The sequence below is a fragment of the Antedon bifida genome, chromosome 2, assembly GCF_963402885.1.
Source record: "Antedon bifida chromosome 2, ecAntBifi1.1, whole genome shotgun sequence".
NCBI classification, from domain to species: Eukaryota; Metazoa; Echinodermata; class Crinoidea; order Comatulida; family Antedonidae; genus Antedon; species Antedon bifida.
The window spans coordinates 28,304,547-28,324,014 of NC_136227.1; the positions used below are offsets into that span (position 1 = coordinate 28,304,547).

At 31.5% G+C, this 19,468-nt stretch overlaps 2 protein-coding genes and 1 long non-coding RNA gene across 3 annotated transcripts; all 3 read right to left on the bottom strand.

Annotated features, from left to right (window-relative positions):
• Positions 1-926: 926 nt before the first annotated feature.
• Positions 927-3,505, bottom strand: LOC144836129 (uncharacterized). Its single transcript, XM_078691326.1, has 5 exons — positions 3,231-3,505; positions 2,247-2,342; positions 1,882-2,016; positions 1,493-1,539; positions 927-1,213 (listed from the first exon to the last, which is right to left on the bottom strand). The coding sequence occupies exons 1-5, from the start codon at positions 3,418-3,420 to the stop codon at positions 1,124-1,126; spliced, it is 558 nt and encodes a 185-aa protein (XP_078547452.1). The 5' UTR covers positions 3,421-3,505; the 3' UTR covers positions 927-1,123.
• Positions 3,506-5,771: 2,266 nt separating this feature from the next.
• Positions 5,772-7,027, bottom strand: LOC144836130 (uncharacterized). Its single transcript, XR_013611151.1, has 3 exons — positions 6,985-7,027; positions 6,224-6,359; positions 5,772-5,787 (listed from the first exon to the last, which is right to left on the bottom strand). It is a non-coding gene; the product is annotated as an uncharacterized LOC144836130 (long non-coding RNA).
• An 8,760-nt stretch (positions 7,028-15,787) lies between these two features.
• LOC144836131 (uncharacterized) lies at positions 15,788-18,364 on the bottom strand. The gene is made up of 5 exons (XM_078691327.1): positions 18,070-18,364; positions 17,097-17,192; positions 16,724-16,858; positions 16,432-16,478; positions 15,788-16,166 (listed from the first exon to the last, which is right to left on the bottom strand). The coding sequence occupies exons 1-5, from the start codon at positions 18,257-18,259 to the stop codon at positions 16,077-16,079; spliced, it is 558 nt and encodes a 185-aa protein (XP_078547453.1). The 5' UTR covers positions 18,260-18,364; the 3' UTR covers positions 15,788-16,076.
• Positions 18,365-19,468: the final 1,104 nt, after the last annotated feature.

Consider the following 19,468-nt stretch of genomic DNA (forward strand, 5'->3'; position numbering starts at 1 on the left):
TACGTCATGTTAATTCAATGTGCGCATGCGGGGATAGGGACGAGTGTCCTCGCTCGCCACCTCGACAGTTTTAATGGTTAGGTCCCGCGACACATCAACTGACCTGATCCAGTTAGGTCGTCGATCGTCGCCATTTGAAAGCTCCTCTATCCCCGTAGCTTTCATTATGTTATTTTGTTTTTGTATACACTGTATCAGTACATTGTTTTTTCACTCAGTGTATGAGGAACTTATACTATAGATGGGGATTTCCCTAAAAAAATATTTGTGAGAACCAAAGTTCAAACTTGTATTGTTCCATTTGAAAGATATTTAAAGGTAGGCTATAAAATGTATACAATCATAAAGTCCAATTTACACAGACGAGCGGTAACGGAAATCAAAATATAGAATCTATGTTATTCCTTATGACTATTTTTATCCCTGCAGGAGAGATACATAATATTCTACGTGGGACAAGCTAGGTCCGGGTTTCCGCTTACCATTACTGTCTGTGTAAATTGGCTTTTATGATTGTATAAATTCTATAACCTGCCTTTACATATCTTTCAAATGGAACAATACAAGTTTGAACTTTGGTTCTCACAAATTTCGTCTGTGTAAATTGGCCTTTAACGTTTGCATGCACCATAAAATCATCAATTAAATAAAATGTGTAAACGAAAGAAAATGTGCGATAGTAGAAAGTAGATTTTGATATACTTTTTATTTTATCAGATTATGTATCGCTAACATAGGAGTAAATTCAATATTTTGTAATGATTTAAAAACACTACAATTAAATAATAATAACTTCAATTCTATACCTATCAGTTACAAACATCGAGTTTAATGGTGCATCCATTTTACAAAATAAAAACAAAAAAACCAAATTATAACATATTAGTCAACAGAAAATACAAAGTTCTAAATACTAATACATAACATCAATACAATAATGCAAGTTTATTACTTAAAGTCGTCTAGTCTATAAGAGGGAAGATACAGTAACATATTTATCTGTCAATAATGGTTTTGCTGATAAGATGACAATTAAACATTTATTTATTCAACTATTAATATTTTTACAGTGTTTAACGATTAGTTTCATGTGCACTTTATAACAGACGTGTGAATACGTCTTCTACTTGTAGATATTTAATTGACCCTTGACACAAACAGCCGTCTGATCGTAATAATTCGAAACCATTATCTTAGCATCCATCTGTCCAATCTACAAAATAAAAGACCATTTTACATTTTTAATCCGAGAAAACTAAACATATTCTAATATTGCATGTCACGTGTTTAAAATAAAAGTTTCGTGTTTGTGAAGATTTTAGTAGGCCTAATCGCCAACGGCAATTAAAAATAATAGCCATCACAAAATGTATTGCAATACCAGCTTGACTTTTATTAAATGAATGTTTTTGTTTTGTTTTTTTTTAGTATTAGTCGTAACTATAATACATCGAATCTTTTAATATTTTTTAATTGAATGTGTTTTACTTACCGGTAGCTGCATGTTAGGCCTGCATTCAGCGGAAAGTTGTACCCAATCTAAAAGGCAAAAAAGCATTCGCAGTTAATTTTGTGAAAATCATTATTCCATTTTCGCTAAAATTACAGTAGACTAGTACAGTGAGGCTAGTTGACTTTCGTCGTTATCCACATGTCGTCGTCATCATCAACATCATCGTCATCCATGTCGTCGTCATCCACATGTCGTCGTCATCCACATGTCGTCGTCATCCACACGTCGTTGTTATCCACATGTCGTCGTCATCATCAACAACATCGTCGTTCATCGCTGATAATCATTATCATCACAATGCTGTCAGCTAGCTACAGTTCTCTATACCAGGTTATTGTTAATCTACAATAAATATCAGTAAACTTTACCATTTTCTTTTAAGGGAAATGGGCAAGGTATATCTGGAATATTAGAGCAATCAAACGCCCCGCCGTAGTGAATTGGTGGTGCTCCTTTATAGAGTGTTACGGAGATATCGGCCAGAACACTGATAAGGTCAGCATCTGACAGAAAAAACAAAAATTATGTGAGTATTCAACTCAGCGGTTAATATAAAAATTATGGAATAACTGTTTTCGTTAAACTATATTTTCATTACATTTTACATATTTAAAAATTATCATATTATATGATACGGTCTCTCTCAACAATATACACGTCTACAGTTGAACAGACTTATTTATTTACTATATTACAAGTATGTTATTTGAAAAGAACATTGCAGGATACTTACCAAGACGAAACATTACGGTAATTTCAACAGTTTTCGTTCGACTGGTTAGGATGCTTGGAGTACTTATTACACGAAAAGATTTCTCTTTCGTAGGATCTGAAGAAATCATAACAAAAAATGATTATTAAGTTAAAGCTCTCTCTACACTAGCTATCAAATGTTATGTGATCAAAAATGTGATGAGCCCATATATGGACATGATAATGTCATATCACTACTATATTTGGGAATATCACTATCGTATTATTTTGTGCACATCACACTTTTTTTGACAGAGCTTAAGTTAATAAAAAAAAACCAATATTTTAAAATCAAAACTCCCTAACTGCACTTGAACACATCAACCAAAGACAGGCCTAACACACGTTAAAATGGTTGTATTATTATTATCGTAAAGTGTTTTTAATGCATAGAGCTAAAAATTAGCTTTCAGTAATACTTTAATTTGAACATAATTTAATTTTTTTTATTTACACAAATAACAAACTTTTTTTTCATACGCATCCAATAGCGATTAACTCCCCAATTACAGGATGATTAAATTATTTAATCATTTTATCGTGCTTATAAACTAATCCTCATTTGAGACTTAGAGAGAGTGGAGTTGAAAGAGTCGTGAGTTACAACATTGGTACTAGTTCCCTGGACCCTGGGAGGCAACACGTTAGACCACCAAGATACATTGAGGAGAATTTTTGTTTACAATGATCCAAGTTATGAAATCTCTTCCCACTTTTCGTCCAAATATAACCTAAAAAGTCTCTGGATGCAGCTTATATTATAAGGTTTCTTTTAGATGCGCTTTATTAGTTGTTCTACTGGACTATGATCCCCAATGTCTTCTTAGATATACCATCGGTGTAGCGTTAATTGCTTACAAAGATGATGAAGTTAAAAAATACCCTGGCCCACCAGGCGGTTTAGAAATGTCCCTGCCTGAGCAACAACAACTATAATTTCACACATCAAAATAGTCTAACTTACCACATGATTCCAAGTCAAACGAAGAATCGTTCGTCTTTGCTTTGAGCCCTAAAGGTTTATAATATAATTTGTTATCATAATCGGGTGGATGTTTCATCTTTTCAAACACAGTGAGTGAACAAAATGAAGCATCTGTAAAGACCATCACACAGCTTCCTATCAAAAACAGAAAAAGAATCCGATTCATCATCTTTACTTTTGCTGAAGAAGACCTACACCTACCAGCTACAGTACTTTTGTATTGGGATTGCTTCGCCTTCCAATAAGGAAACTGTCTTTTAAATTAGTTATGCAGTTTAAGCTTAAATAAACTAAAATGAGTGTGCATTCATACAGAATAGTTGTATTTATGTACTGTATAGGCCTTTGTTGTTCCAGTTTCTATACAAATAAAAGAAATTCCCCATTAATGACACCATTCTGATATGGCATTGATTCATTATACAGATTGTACTCTATTTAATATTTTTATTTCACTTCCTTAACAAACATGAAAAACGAAGCGAAACTAAATTAGGCCTTTAAACACTGTTTACTGAAAAAAAGTAATATTAATGCTTTCTGAAAGTTTTCTAGTATTTATACTTGCTATAAAAATGTGTATAAGGCTTATATATTGGTATTAGTAAATGTTTGTCAAATAATCCTGTTGGAAGTTTCCTACTAAAAAAATCTGTTCACAAAAGTCTTTGACAACTTCCAGGGGAGGGTGGTTATTGGTGGCTTGTGTGGTGGGCACCATTTTTTTGGCGTATACAAACGTCTAGAATAATATTTACATATAGACATAGGTCTACATATGCAAACTTTAAGGAAGCTACCAAAGGAAAAAAGGCTAATTTTAGTTTTATTAGATAATATAAATAGAGCCGGGGTTTACCCAAAATATTTATGAGGATTGTGAGGCCTAAACTATTTGCGTATTAACATCTAGAATTGTTAAATATAGAAACATAAGCATGGTACGGTCGTTATTTGAGTATGTTCATCTGCATAATTGTTGTATACTGTACTTGAAATTATTTCAAAAAATTGTTTACTATACAGATGTTTTAGATTCATTGGCTCCATTAAAAAACTCTAAAGATAAACATACCGAACAACTGGTTGAAGAAGATATATATATATTAAAAGAAGATATGATAAGCACAATTTAAATACTTCAACAACAACATTTATTTAGAAACAGTTCAAGAAATAAGCAGAATACATTAATTACAATAACTTAAATGGTAACATTAAATAAGAACTGTTTCAGGGATTGGAAAAAGAAGTAAAAGAACTTGTCAAATACCAACCCCTAAACAAAAACAACAAAAAAGCAATTGCATGAAAAATCATTAGCTAATAGTAGATCTATAAATTATAATCCTAAACAAATTCATAAATATTTTTGAAATTTCATTTAACAAAATAAAAAATCTAATTACGGCACTTTATTTGCATTTGGAAATATATGTTTTTTTTTAATATACTATCAAGATCAAGTTGTTTCTACTGTAAATTTTCACGCAGTTTCACGGTCTGACAAACAGGAACAATTTATTACGATTACCAATTATTGAACAAGGAATTGTACCATATTGTTTATGAATTAGGGCCAATTTATACAGACGAGCGGTAACGGTAATAAAAATATAGAATATATATCCTTATGACCATTTACACACAACACGGGCTCAGGATAGATAACAGATTTTACGTGGACAAGCTACGCGGTTTTTCGCTTACCGTTACCGTTCTTCGTCTGTGTAAATTGGCCTTTAAGTGTGTACCTAAAAAAAAGGAACAACTGATAGTGGCAATTTTCGGTCTGTACATTTTCTTGGAAGGATAGTCTTGTCCACTTAATAGGAGTGTCCCCCTCGAGTAGTGGTCATATGGATTCCTTTTGTGAACTATTACAGTATAACAAGCCAAAAGAATAATAAAAAAACAAGGTACACAAGGCAACCGAAGCAAGATTTATGCGAGGCAATTGTTTTCCGAAAGTGTGAGACAAGAAGATAACGAATGGATGTAGCTTGTCAATATTGGTTTTGAAGATAAGGTGAAAATATTTATTCATACAACTATTAATATATTACAGTGATTAATGATTATTTTCATTTTCTGACGTCACTTTTTAACGGACATGTGAATACGTCTTCTACTTGTAGATATTTAGTTAACCCTTGACACAAAAGGCCGTCTGATGGTAATAATTTGAAACAATAATCTTAGCATCCATCTGTCCAAGTACAAAATAAAAGACCATTTTACATTTTTAATCCGAGAAAGCTAAACATATTCTAATATTGCATGTCACGTGTTTAAAATAAAGGTTTCGTGTTTGTGAAGATTTTAGTAGGCCTAATCGCCAACGGCAATTAAAAATAATAGCCATCGCAATATGTATTGCAATACCAGCTTGACTTTTATTAAATAAATGTTTTTGTCATGAGTATTAGCCGTAACTATTTAATACATCGAATCTTTTAATATTTTTTAATTGAATGTGTTTTACTCACCGGTAGCTGCATGTTAGGCCTGCATTCAGCGGAAATGTGTACCCAATCTAAAAGGCGCAGTTAATTTTGTGAAAATCATTATTCCATTTTCGTTAGAATTACAGTAGACTACTACAGTGAGGCTAGTCGACTTTCGTCGTCATCCACATGTCGTCGTCATCATCAACATCGTCGTCATCCATATGTCGTCGTCATCGGCATGTCGTCGTCATCAACATCGTCGTTCATCGCTGATAACAATCATTATCACCACATTGCTGTCATCTAGGCTAAAGTTCTCTACTATCCATGTTATTTCTAATCAATATTCTTTACAGTAGTATTATGAATATTTTATATAGTTATCATGGCATTTAATATATTATCATTATACTTCTGGTGAACAATTATAGTTTCCATGCCGCCATGTCTCCAACGTGAATTAATGCTAACACAGCTTACACAATAACAAAACAGTCAAACAATAAATACCAGTAACTTTACCATTTTGCTTTCAACGGAAATGGGCAAGGTATATCTGGAATATTAGAGCAATCAAACGCCCCGCCGTAGTGAATTGGTGGTGCTCCTTTATAGAGTGTTATGGAGATATCGACCAGAACACTGATAAGGTCAGCATCTGATGGAAAGAACAAAAATGCTGTAAGTATTCAACTCAGCGGTTAATATAATAAAATTAGAAAAACTGTTTTCGTTAAACTATAATTTTATTCCATTTTACATATTTCAAAATGATCATATATGATACGGTCTCTCTCAACATATACAAGTCTACAGTTGACCAGACTTATTTACTCTACTACAGTGAGGCTAGTCGACTTTCGTCATTATCCACATGTCGTCGTCATCATCAACATCGTCGTCATCCATATGTCGTCGTCATCATCAACATCGTCGTCATCCATATGTCGTCGTCATCGGCATGTCGTCGTCATCAACATCGTCGTTCATCGCTGATAACAATCATTATCACCACATTGCTGTCATCTAGGCTAAAGTTCTCTACTATCCATGTTATTTCTAATCAATATTCTTTACAGTAGTATTATGAATATTTTATATAGTTATCATGGCATTTAATATATTATCATTATACTTCTGGTGAACAATTATAGTTTCCATGCACGCCATGTCTCCAACGTGAATTAATGCTAACACAGCTTACACAATAACAAAACAGTCAAACAGACTTATTTACTCTATTACAAGTGTATTATTTGAAAAGAATATTGTAGGATACTTACCAAGACGAAACATTAAGGTAATTCCAACAGTTTTCGTTCGACTTTGTTAGGATGCTTGGAGTACATTTTAAAGAAAAGATTTTTTTTTCGTAGGTTCTTAAGAAATCATAAAAAATGATTGTTAAAGTTAAAGCTCTGTCTCTACACTATAGCTGTCAAATGTTATGTGATCAAAAATGTCATATCACTACTATAATATTTGGAAATATCACAATTATTTTATTTTGTGCACATCACACTTTTTTGTCAGAGTTAGACAGAGCTTAAGTTAATAAGAAAAAATAATATAAATCAAAACTCCATAACTGCACTTGAACACATCAACCACAGGCAGGCCTAACAAACATTAAAATGGTTGTATTAATATTATCGTAAAGTGTTTTAATGCATATTTAGAGCTAAAAATTAGCTTTCAGTAATACTTGAAGTTCAACATAATTTAATGTTTTTTATTTACACAAATAACAAACTTAAATCGAGCCCAAAAGGGTTTATAATATAATTTTTTATCATAATCGGGTGGATTTTTCATCTTTTCAAACACAGTGAGTGACCGTACAAAGCGAAGCATCTGTGAAGATCATCACACAGCTTCCTATCGACGCTGTTCATCGGAAGTTTGTGCGATTCCTGTCTTATAACTGTGTTTATTTTGCCTTTTCCATTGATTCTGTCAGCAATCGTCGAACGATATCTGATATGGTTTTTTTTATATAATATTTTAAATTCTAAATATGATCGACTGTTTATTAACAGTTCCAAAGATTTTCCCATGTATATGTATAGGGAATAATTCTTGTTATCTCTGAAAGTACAATGTTAGACATGAAACATGTGTCATTTTAGTGCCAAATTCTTAATCAATTTAATTTACACTCAATTTTTAATATACATACAACGTAGGTGCGGCTACGTGGTTGGTGAGTGTGCAGCAGCTACCCACCCTAGCAGCGCGACGAGTTCGGTTAGCGCGTGAAAACTATTTCCTATTCCTACTATTTTCTCTATGATATTGACCATCGTCTTTTCTCATCATTTTCCTAGAGGGATGTTTTTTTAGGTTACGAGGGCCGGAGGTCTGAGAAAGAGGGGCTTGGCCCGATCGGGTCAATAGGCGTAGATATAGAATCTAGCTTGAATCTAGACTACGGCGTAGATGCAGCCACTGCGTTTTATTTTCCTGTTTACGAAAAATGATTAGGCCTAGGCCTAGAAATAATATACATTTATAAACCTTAAAACTACAGTTCAAAATACACTTAAACGTGGAATCTTCAACAACTTCTAATTTAATTGTTTAATGAAATGACATTTTTATTGGGTTCAAATGGTTGTGTCAAAAGCGGCATTAGAGGAAACATCCGCCAAAAATGTTTAATCGCCTTAAAAAACTGTATATGATCATTTCACTGAATTTATTAGTAACAAAATTAATGGAAAAATCATACGCCATTATTGCGTTGTCTATTTCACACATATTAATGCATGTTACAAATTGCAAATACCAAAAACAAATTTGTATAATATTTGTTAATGTCGCCCTCTACTGATGGGTATTTCTAAAGCTAAGACCATGTAGAGAGAATAATTTTGTCAGAATAAGAGCTGACCCACTTAATCGAAATCCTCAAAACGAATATGATTAGGCCTATAGTATGTATTTAAAAAATTGATGAATGATGATTTGTATTTTTTAGAAATGATTGAACTAGGCTAGGCTAGTGTTACTACAAATAATAATATTGATGTTGACAACATGGCACAAGCAAGCAACAAGCAAGGTGAGCTTTACTGTTGAATAATTTTTATTGCTGAAAGAATACATTACTGTTACATGGAAATTATAATTACTGATATATTATATCAGTAATTCTAATTTCCATGTAAGTAATGTTGTCCATGCGATAGGGTGCCGCATAATGTTCTTTTAAAAGTGATACAAATTTTCAATGCAAAAATTGCGGATTGCTCATTCTTCTGATATATATTCGTTGCTGAAAGTGGTTACCGTATTTACTTGAATATTTTTAGGGGTGATGGGGGTATGGTTTCGAGGGAGGTGTTTTATTTTTTATAGTGTGATATGCTAACATAACCAAATAAATATAATAGATAGGAAAAAATACAATACAATTAATATCGAGAAGTGATCAAAATACAGTAAAATTTGTATCAAAATGCTTGGTAAATTGTAGATAATGTCAATCAATGAATTATAATACAAATAGAAATGTGTTGTAATACAATAATGTGTAGATAATGCATGTGGTGGGGCATTCATTTGAGTAAATAAATAAAGGCCCATGGCCTTTTTTTCGAGGTTGTTCGTTTATTTAAAATGATGTTCTATGGGGGCTTTTATTCGGAAGAGCCGTTTATTCAAATCACTACAGGTTTTGAAAAACAATTGAAACTTTACTTTACCGTTCTATAGAAGCTGATTTTCAACAAGTTTTAGTAGAAATTTCAAGTTGGTATGATGATCGTTCACTAATTACGAAGTTAAAAGTGTTGTGCCGTGGCATTATTGAAGAAACAGACTTGGATAAAGTTTCTACTACAATAGGTTTACTGCATCAATTGATTGATTATGGAGAGCTTAGTGCTACCAATCTAACCATTCTTTATGAAATAATACAACTAACTAAACAGTTTGGTGTGATAGGCAAACTTAAAAATATCCTACCATCTTTTCCTGAAAGTAAAGTTATTAGAGAATGCCTAATTTCAAAATTTAGTATTCGTCGACAAAATATCATGAAATTAGGAAATACACTAATAAAGGAAGATGTGGTAAAAATTGACGGGCGGTACAATAATCCACTAAAAGAGTATGAAGATAGTTGGAGTATGATCATAGATCTTGAACACAGCAAAATAATTTGTGAAGAAAAAGAAATAAAATGTGAAGAGTTTATTGAAACTCTGAAAAGGCTAGAACTATCTTCAGCTGAGGAAGCTTTTACAGGTGAGTTAAGTGATTCTAAAAAGATACACATGTAACTATTTTATCATACAAACCCACACAAGACAACAAAAAATGTTATCATAATGATAGTACTGTATATTATATTGTGAAAATAAATAAAAATTGAATACTTGTGATTTGTTCAAATTACTTGCGTTGAATGTATCCTTGCATTGTGATAGTGACACCCAAGTTTAAGGAAGGTGTTTTGGCTAGATTAAATTTTTTATGAATACAATGTCACTACTTAAAAAATAGATCCAAAATTCTACCTACCATTTAAAGTGCATCCACATTTTTTGGAAAGCCAAAAATGATTTTTTGAGAATTTACTAATGCACTGAAGACATATAATTTCTGTCATGATGTAACTGAAAACTCCTTCTGTATTACTGTTTTTAAAACTATTTCTGTATTTTACTACCAGGTGTGGTGATATCTGTAGTCATAAAACTGCGTGATGAAATTCAGCCAGGTTTACAGGGAGCTCATGAAGGATATCCACTACCTACAAATGCAAAAGATTTGATTTATCAGCTTAACAAATATAAGGACACTTTGCCATTAAAAGATACAAAAGAAGCTTTTGAACTACTCAGGGCTATTTCTGACTATTATAAAGATATTTCTTTAGAATTATACAAGGCTGTACAGAATTCTATAGAATTTCATTTATTTGTAAACGATCATAGAAGACTTGAGGATCTATGGCAAATGCATCTCAATGGAAAACTTCTACGAGATTTAGCAGACATATTAATTTCAAAGGATCATCAGTCACAGTTTCTAGAAACATGGGTAACATACATCGATGAGAAAAGATACAATGCTGCCTTGAGTACCCTAAAGGAAAAAAGTAATTACATTATGATGATTTAGATATTTTTTACAATAATGATAATCAAAAATATAAGTGTAGTAAATTGCCAACCTATTTTATTTGGTTTTTTTTAAACAGACGTGATAAAAGAAGATCCTAACAACATGCAATGCGAGATAGTTGGTATGTAGCAGGAACAGAACATAGAATTATTAATATTATTGACTCACTAAAGATTTTAAATTATATTATTATTATTTAGATTATAAATACAATTTTTGCACTATGAATAAACTAAGAAGTCTCACTCTCAATCTCATTATCACAGTTTGTGCTTTATAAATACTGGGTATTTAAAAATAACTTGAGCAAATTGCTTTTTTAAAAAACAGATAAATCTGATTCAGTCTTTGAGGAAATGCAAAAAAAAGATCAAAGTCCAGATGAGCTTAAATCAGATGCAGGTGAGGTAGTTTTTACACACAAAAAATTGTAGCGAAAAACAAAGCCCAGTATATAGGTTATTATGTACCGGGACTTTTAAAATCACGGTATTGGTGGTATATAGTTATTGCAATGCCCTCAATCAAATCACCTTCAACTATATTTTGAACCAGGCCCCTCAGTAAAGTCAATGTTTGTATAGTAATATTTTGGCAAATGATAGAGTAAACATCATTGGAATGACATTCAAACAACACTGCGTTTTGCCGTGATGTTTAGTTTACTGCAAGTTTATATTAGTTTATAGCAGTGCTTATTTGAATAATGTGTTTATTTCATTTATTGTAAGTGTATTAACTTTTCTTTGAAACAGGGAGATCAGAGGATGCCATTGATTCAGTTAAGGTAATGTCAAAAGATGATCAAAGACCACAGAAACTCAAATCAGACACGGGTGAGATGTTAGCATTTTCATATACCTTAAGATCCAGTACTGTCTGCAGATTGGATATATATGTTTTATAATAACATGACTTTAAATAAATGTACAATACTAATCAAATATTGTTTATCTCTGTAATTGTGTTCTTTATTAAATAGTGTTGATCTCTGTAATTGTGTTCTTTATTAAGTAATGCATTATTATTTAGAATTTAGTCATTTTCTATTTAATGTTTTAGATGTGTTAAGAGTTTATGTCAAAAAAAGGTTTGCAACAAAATTGAAACTATCAGGTGAAGGTAGGTTTACACAAACTTCACATCATATGGCAATTATAACTTGTGAACAATTTACATATGCAAAATTAGAATTAGAGTAAAGTTTCTTCAGATTCAGAAATTTGTTTTCCAGAGACAAATGTTATTTTAATTTAGCACAATACAATAATAAAGTTAACAAATGGGTTAAAAAGTTAAAATATAGTTACAGTATGTATTTGAAATACAAAATCCATGTTACTTTTTAAACCTTTGATTTCCTATTGTATTTAAACCATCACATCAAGGCTGTAAAATTATTTTTTGAAGTTATTTTTTGTTTAAATCAATTAATTTCTGCAGTCAAGTAAGTGCAGCACCAGAACCTCACAACATTGTGGGTTAATTGGTAGACATATCGTTAATAATCTAGATACATGTATTTTATTTTTAAATAAAATATCACAAATACCACTTTGATTATGTTTTTTAGGTTTGTACCTTGCTAAATATTTTGTGATTGCTTTTTACCATAGTTTCTGGTGACAGTCAAGACATTGCCCCAGTTCAACATTTAGAAGTTCAATGTACAATAACAGATAAACCATACATAGATGAGATATGTAACACTTTAAGAAAATTTGGCCATTCCATGATGTCTGGTAAGAGGGATATAACTGATGATGATATCGTTAAGAAACTAGTTGAAAAGAAATTGACATTGTCATTCTTTAAAATGATTAAAGACACGGATTCACCACATGAAATTGGTAGAATGCTTGCTCATTTTGTCATTGTTCTACAAGATGAAGCTTACTTGTTAGGGAAAAGCATTCTTGTGGGTACTCATGATGAGGTAAAGAGTTTAATTATCGAGTATCAGAAACTTAATTTGAAATACAATATGACGACATTCAGAGTTTCTAAAAATTCTAGGTGTTTTTCTACATCATTTCTCGTTCATCTATTAAGCAATGCACCTGAACTTCATAAACTGAGTATATATAATTGTAGTTCAACAGGTGTTATTTTGATGGAGACTGTTAGTACACTATCAAAAGAAAATGTTGTGTTGGGATTAAGTAATCTTGATATCATTGAGAATGATCTTAGTAAAATCACAGGTTCATCACTTGCCACACTACTGTCCATGTCTACTAACCTGCGACACCTCCGTTTAAGTGAGTGTAGCCTATCAGGTGGGACTGTAAATGATATGGTCCGTGAGTGTGTTGCAAACAACCTAACACTGGGATTAGAGTATCTTAGTTTTCATGACAATGATCTCAGTTGTATGAAAGGTTCTTCACTCACTGATTTTCTATCTATTTCTACAAAACTACAGCGCATACGCATGAGCATGTGCTGCCTGTCAACTTCTATTTTAGGTGAGGTAGTTGGTGAGTGTATTACTAATGACTTAAACCTGAAATTAAATTATCTTGATATTAGTGAGAATGATTTCTATGATATTACCGGTGTTTTACTTGCAAAATTGCTGACTATTACTCCTGAACTGAAACACCTGTATATGAGTAAGTGCCAATTGTCTGGCGGTATTGTAAATGATATGGTGTGTGAATGTATTAGGAGAGATATTGTGTTGGAATTAGCAAAGCTTGATATCAGTGACAATAATCTCACTGATATCAATGGATCATCAATTGCAACATTGCTAATGATTACTCCTAAACTGAAACATCTGTTTCTGGGGAATTACAGTCTGTCGGGTGTAGTTTTAAATTATATGCTCAATGAGCGCGTTAGTACTAAAATCAAAATTAAATTAACTTATCTTGATATTGGAAACAATGATCTAAGTAAAGTAAAGGGTTATTTACTTGCAACAATGTTGGAAGTTGCCCCTGAACTGAAAGAACTGTATATGAATAAGTGCAGTTTATCAGGTGGCATTGTAAATTATATGCTCAATGAGTGCGTTAGTAGAAAAATCAAAATTAAATTAACTCATCTTTATATTAGAAACAATGATCTAAATAAAGTAAAGGGTTATTCACTTGCAACAATGTTGGAAGTTGCCCCTGAACTGAAAGAACTGTATATGAATAAGTGCAGTTTGTCAGGTGACATTGTAAATGATATGCTCGATGAGTGCGTTAGTAGAAAAATCAAAATTCAATTAACTCATCTTGATATTGGAAACAATGATCTAAGTAATGTAAAGGGTTATTCACTTGCACCAATGTTGGAAGTTGCCCCTAAACCTGAACTGAAAGATTCTTCACTTGAATTATTTCTGCGTGAAGTTGCTAGTGAAATAAAAAGCCTTTCCATAAATAAGTTCAATCTATCTGCTGTACTTGTAGACAATTTGCTAAGAATGTGTGTTGAAAGAAAAATAGAGTTGATTTAGTTAATCTTGAATGTCAATTGTCTTCCACTTTCAACGTAATTCTTAAGACATTCCAGATTTTCAGATTTTACATTTGTTTTTATAAATTGTGTCTTTTAACTATAATTTTTTAACCAACATTTCAAATTGTACATCGGAAGATTATTAATTAATAGTAATATCAAGATTTTAAATTGGATTGAAGTAATCTGTTATTGTTTGTACAAAGCAATAATTAAATTTATTAAGTGTATAGAAATAATATATAAACTATACATTCACACAAATTTAATTTAAAAAAATAAATAAATATAAAACATATAAGATTATTCTATGTTTACTTTTTTTGTCCGTGAAATGAATATTTAATGTCACTTTCGCCTTGATGGAAAATATGGACTAAGTCACCTACCTTGAATATTATGTAGTTTCTGCTAGGATATTTTGTGTGGATTATCTTCTCTGGTTATTCCGACTATAATGTGATACTTTCTATGGGCCCGTTCAGGTGTAGTAATTTACCCGTGTGGTTGGTTACCTACTAAAGTTAGCAATAAATGGTCCATCTTTGCGAGTATATTAACTAAGCCTGAATATGTCCTATGCACTTACGGTAAATGTAATTCATCCTCTTTTGTAAGCCATGTGCTCGAATAAAATCTTAGTATAAGTTCCAGGATACAGAAAGTAAGATTTGTATTATCTTCATTTTCTCTCTCTCTTTCAATTTCTTTTTGTTAGACAGTGACCAAATCAATAGAGTTGATTTAGTTAATCTTGAATGTCAATTGTCTTTCACTTCCAACGTAATTCTTAAGACATTCCAGATTTTCAGATTTGTTTTTATATATTTTCTCTTTTAACTATAATTTTTTTAACCAACATTTCAAATTGTACATCGGAAGATTATTAATTAATAGTATCAAGATTTTAAATTGGATTTAAGTAATCTGTTATTGTTTGTATAAAGCAATATGCCATGACAGTGACCAAATTCCCCCAATCAACGTATTTTCTATTTTAATGTGTTATAGCTTTGAACTGTATATAAGAGTAATTTAATGTTTGTCAATGGTAATATATATAAAGTTTAATATGTTTGTATTTTTTCTGAAAAACAGTCAAGTTTATATGTAAAATAAAGCTTAATTGTTATTATTTATTTGAGTATGTTCATCTGCATAATTGTTGTATACTGTACTTGGAATTATTTCAAGAAATTGTTTACTACAGATGTTTTGGATTCATTGGCTCCATTAAAAAACTCTAAAGATAAACATACCGAACAACTGGTTGAAGAAGAGATATATATTAAAAGAAGATATGATAAGCACAATTAATTTAAATACTTCAACAACAACATTTATTTAGAAACAGTTCAAGAAATAAAAGCAGCATACATTACTTACAATAACTTAAATGGTAACATTAAATAAGAACTGTTTCAGGGATTGGAAAAAGAAGTAAAAGAACTTGCCAAATACCAACCCCTAAACAAAAATAACAAAAAAGCAACTGCATGACAAATCATTAGTTAATAGTAGATCTATAAATTATAATCCTAAAAAAATTCATAAATGTTTTAGATATTTCATTTAACAAAATAAAAAATCTAATTACGGCACATTATTTGTATTTGGAAATATATGTTTTTTTATATACTATCAAGATTAAGTTGTTTCTACTGTAAATTTTCACGCAGTTTTACGGGCTGACAAACCGGAACAATTTATCACGATTACCAATTATTGAACAAGGAATATTAATTTATTACAGTGATTATTTTTAACGGACATGTGAATACGTCTTCTACTTGTAGATATTTAGTTGACCCTTGACACAAAAAGCCGTCTGATCGTAATAATTCGAAACAATAATCTTAGCATCCATCTGTCCAATCTACAAAATAAAAGACCATTTTACATTTTTAATCCGAGAAAACTAAACGTATTCTAATATTGCATGTCACGTGTTTAAAATAAAAGTTTCGTGTTTGTGAAAATGTTAGTAATCGCTAATGGCAATTAAAAAAATATCCATCACAAAATATATTGCGATACCACCTTGATTTTTATTAAATAAATGTTTTTGTCATGAGTATTAGCCGTAACTACAATACATCAAATCTTTTAATATTTTTTTTAACTGAATGTGTTTTATTTACCGGTAGCTGCATATTAGGCCTGCATTCAGCGGAAAGTTGTACCCAATCTAAAAGGCAAAAAAGCATTCGAAGTTAATTGTGTGAAAATCATTATTCCATATTCCATTCATATGTCGTCGTTATCCACATGTCGTCGTCATCCACATGTCGTTGTTATCCACATGTCGTCGTCATCATCAACAACATCGTCGTTCATCGCTGATAATAATCATTATCATCACAATGCTGTCAGCTAGCTACAGTTCTCTAAACCAGGTTATTGTTAATCAACAATAAATAGCAGTAACTTTACCATTTTCTTTTAAGGGAAATGGGCAAGGTATATCTGGAATATTAGAGCAATCAAACGCCCCGCCGTAGTGAATTGGTGGTGCTCCTTTATAGAGTGTTACGGAGATATCGGCCAGAACACTGATAAGGTCAGCATCTGACAGAAAAAACAAAAATTATTTGAGTATTCAACTCAGCGGTTAATATAATAATAATAATAATATAATATAACTGTTTTCGTTAAACTATATTTTCATTACATTTTACATATTTAAAAATTATCATATTATATGATACGGTCTCTCTCAACAATATACACGTCTACAGTTGAACAGACTTATTTATTTACTATATTACAAGTATGTTATTTGAAAAGAACATTGCAGGATACTTACCAAGACGAAACATTACGGTAATTTCAACAGTTTTCGTTCGACTGGTTAGGATGCTTGGAGTACTTATTATACGAAAAGATTTCTCTTTCGTAGAATCTGAAGAAATCATAACAAAAAATGATTGTTAAGTTAAAGCTCTCTCTACACTAGCTATCAAATGTTATGTGATCAAAAATGTGATGAGCCCATATATGGACATGATAATGTCATATCACTACTATATTTGGGAATATCACTATCGTATTATTTTGTGCACATCACACTTTTTTAGACAGAGCTTAAGTTAATAAAAAAAAAACAATATTTTAAAATCAAAACTCCCTAACTGCACTTGAACACATCAACCAAAGACAGGCCTAACACACGTTAAAATGGTTGTATTATTATTATCGTAAAGTGTTTTTAATGCATAGAGCTAAAAATTAGCTTTCAGTAATACTTTAATTTGAACATAATTTAATGTTTTTTATTTACACAAATAACAAACTTTTTTTTCATACGCATCCAATAGCGATTAACTCCCCAATTACTGGATGATTAACTTATTTAATCATTTTATCGTGCTTATAAACTAATTCTCATTTGAGACTTAGAGAGAGTTGAAAGAGTTACAACCTTGGTACTAGTTCCCTGGACCCTGGGAGGCAACACGTTAGACCACCAAGATACATTGAGGAGAATTTGTGTTTACAATGATCCAAGTTATGAAATCTCTTCCCAATTTTTCGTCCAAATATAACCTAAAACCTCTCTGGATGCAGCTTATATTATAAGGTTTCTTTTAGATGCGCTTTATTAGTTGTTCTACTGGACTATGATCCCCAATGTCTTCTTAGTTATACCATCGGTGTAGCGTTAATTGCTTACAAAGATGATGAAGTTAAAAAATACCCTGGCCGACCAGGCGGTTCAGAAATGTCCCTGCCTGAGCAACAACAACTATAATTTCACATATCAAAATAGTCTAACTTACCACATGATTCCAAGTCAAAGGAAGAATCGTTCGTCTTTGCTTTGAGCCCTAAAGGTTTATAATATAATTTGTTATCATAATCGGGTGGATGTTTCATCTTTTCAAACACAGTGACTGAACAAAGTGAAGCATCTGTAAAGACCATCACACAGCTTCCTATCAAAAGCAGAAAAAGAATCCGATTCATCATCTTTACTTTTGCTGAAGAAGACCTACACCTACCAGCTACCAGCTACAGTACTTTTGTATTGGGATTGCTTCGCCTTTCAATAAGGAAACTGTCTTTTAAATTAGTTATGCAGTTTAAGCTTAAAGAAACTAAAAGGGGTGTGCATTCATACAGAATAGTTGTATTTATGTACTGTATATAGGCCTTTGTTGTTCCAGTTTCTATACAAATAAAAGAAATTCCCCATTAATGACACCATTCTGATTTGGTATTGATTCATTATACAGATTGTACTCTATTTAATATTTTCATTTCACTTTCTTAACAAACATGAAAAATGAAGCGAAACTATAATTAGACCTTTAAACACTGTTTACTGAACAAATGTAATACATATCTTAATGCTTTCTGAAAGTTTTCTAGTATTTATATACTTGCTATAAAAATGTGTATAAGGCACAACTTCCAGGGGAGGGTGGTTATAGGCTTGGTGGTGTGTGTGTGTGTAGTAGGCACTATTTTTTTGTGTATAAAAACGTCTAGAATTTTTACATATAGACACATAGGTCTACATATGCAAATTTTAAGGAAGCTACCAAAGGAAAAAAAATGGCTAATTTAGGTACGGTACGGTTTTATTAGATAATATAAATAGAGCCGGGGTTTACCCAAAATATTTATGAGGCTTGTGAGGCCTAAACTATTTGCGTATAAACTTCTAGAATGGTTAAATATAGAAACATAAGCCTACTGTACAGTATAATTGTAAGGAATTGCTACCCAAGAAAAGAAAAGCCTTAGGTACGGTAGTTTTATTAGATAATATAAATAGAACCGGGAATTTACCCAAAATATTTTTGAGAAAATTCAAACTTATTGCTTTTCATAGAAATTTCATATTATATATAATTAACGTAGGCAATCTAACATGGTAAGCCTAATGGACGTTTATAGTCAATACTTCCAATCAAATCATAAATAAAATTGGAAAGTGAAATCACAGTGAATTCTGGGCGAGGGTTGTAGGCCTTGACTGAACAATTTAATTAAATTAATCGGTAGGGTTTATTTTCTGTGAAATATGAATTTATAACGAGTTAATTGTATAGCCATATACAGTAAATATATGCTACACAAATATATATAAAACTTTGATCGTTTGACGAAGAACAACCTATGAAGCAAATCAGAGTACATGTTCGTCTTACGAATAACTGATTTATTCCACGG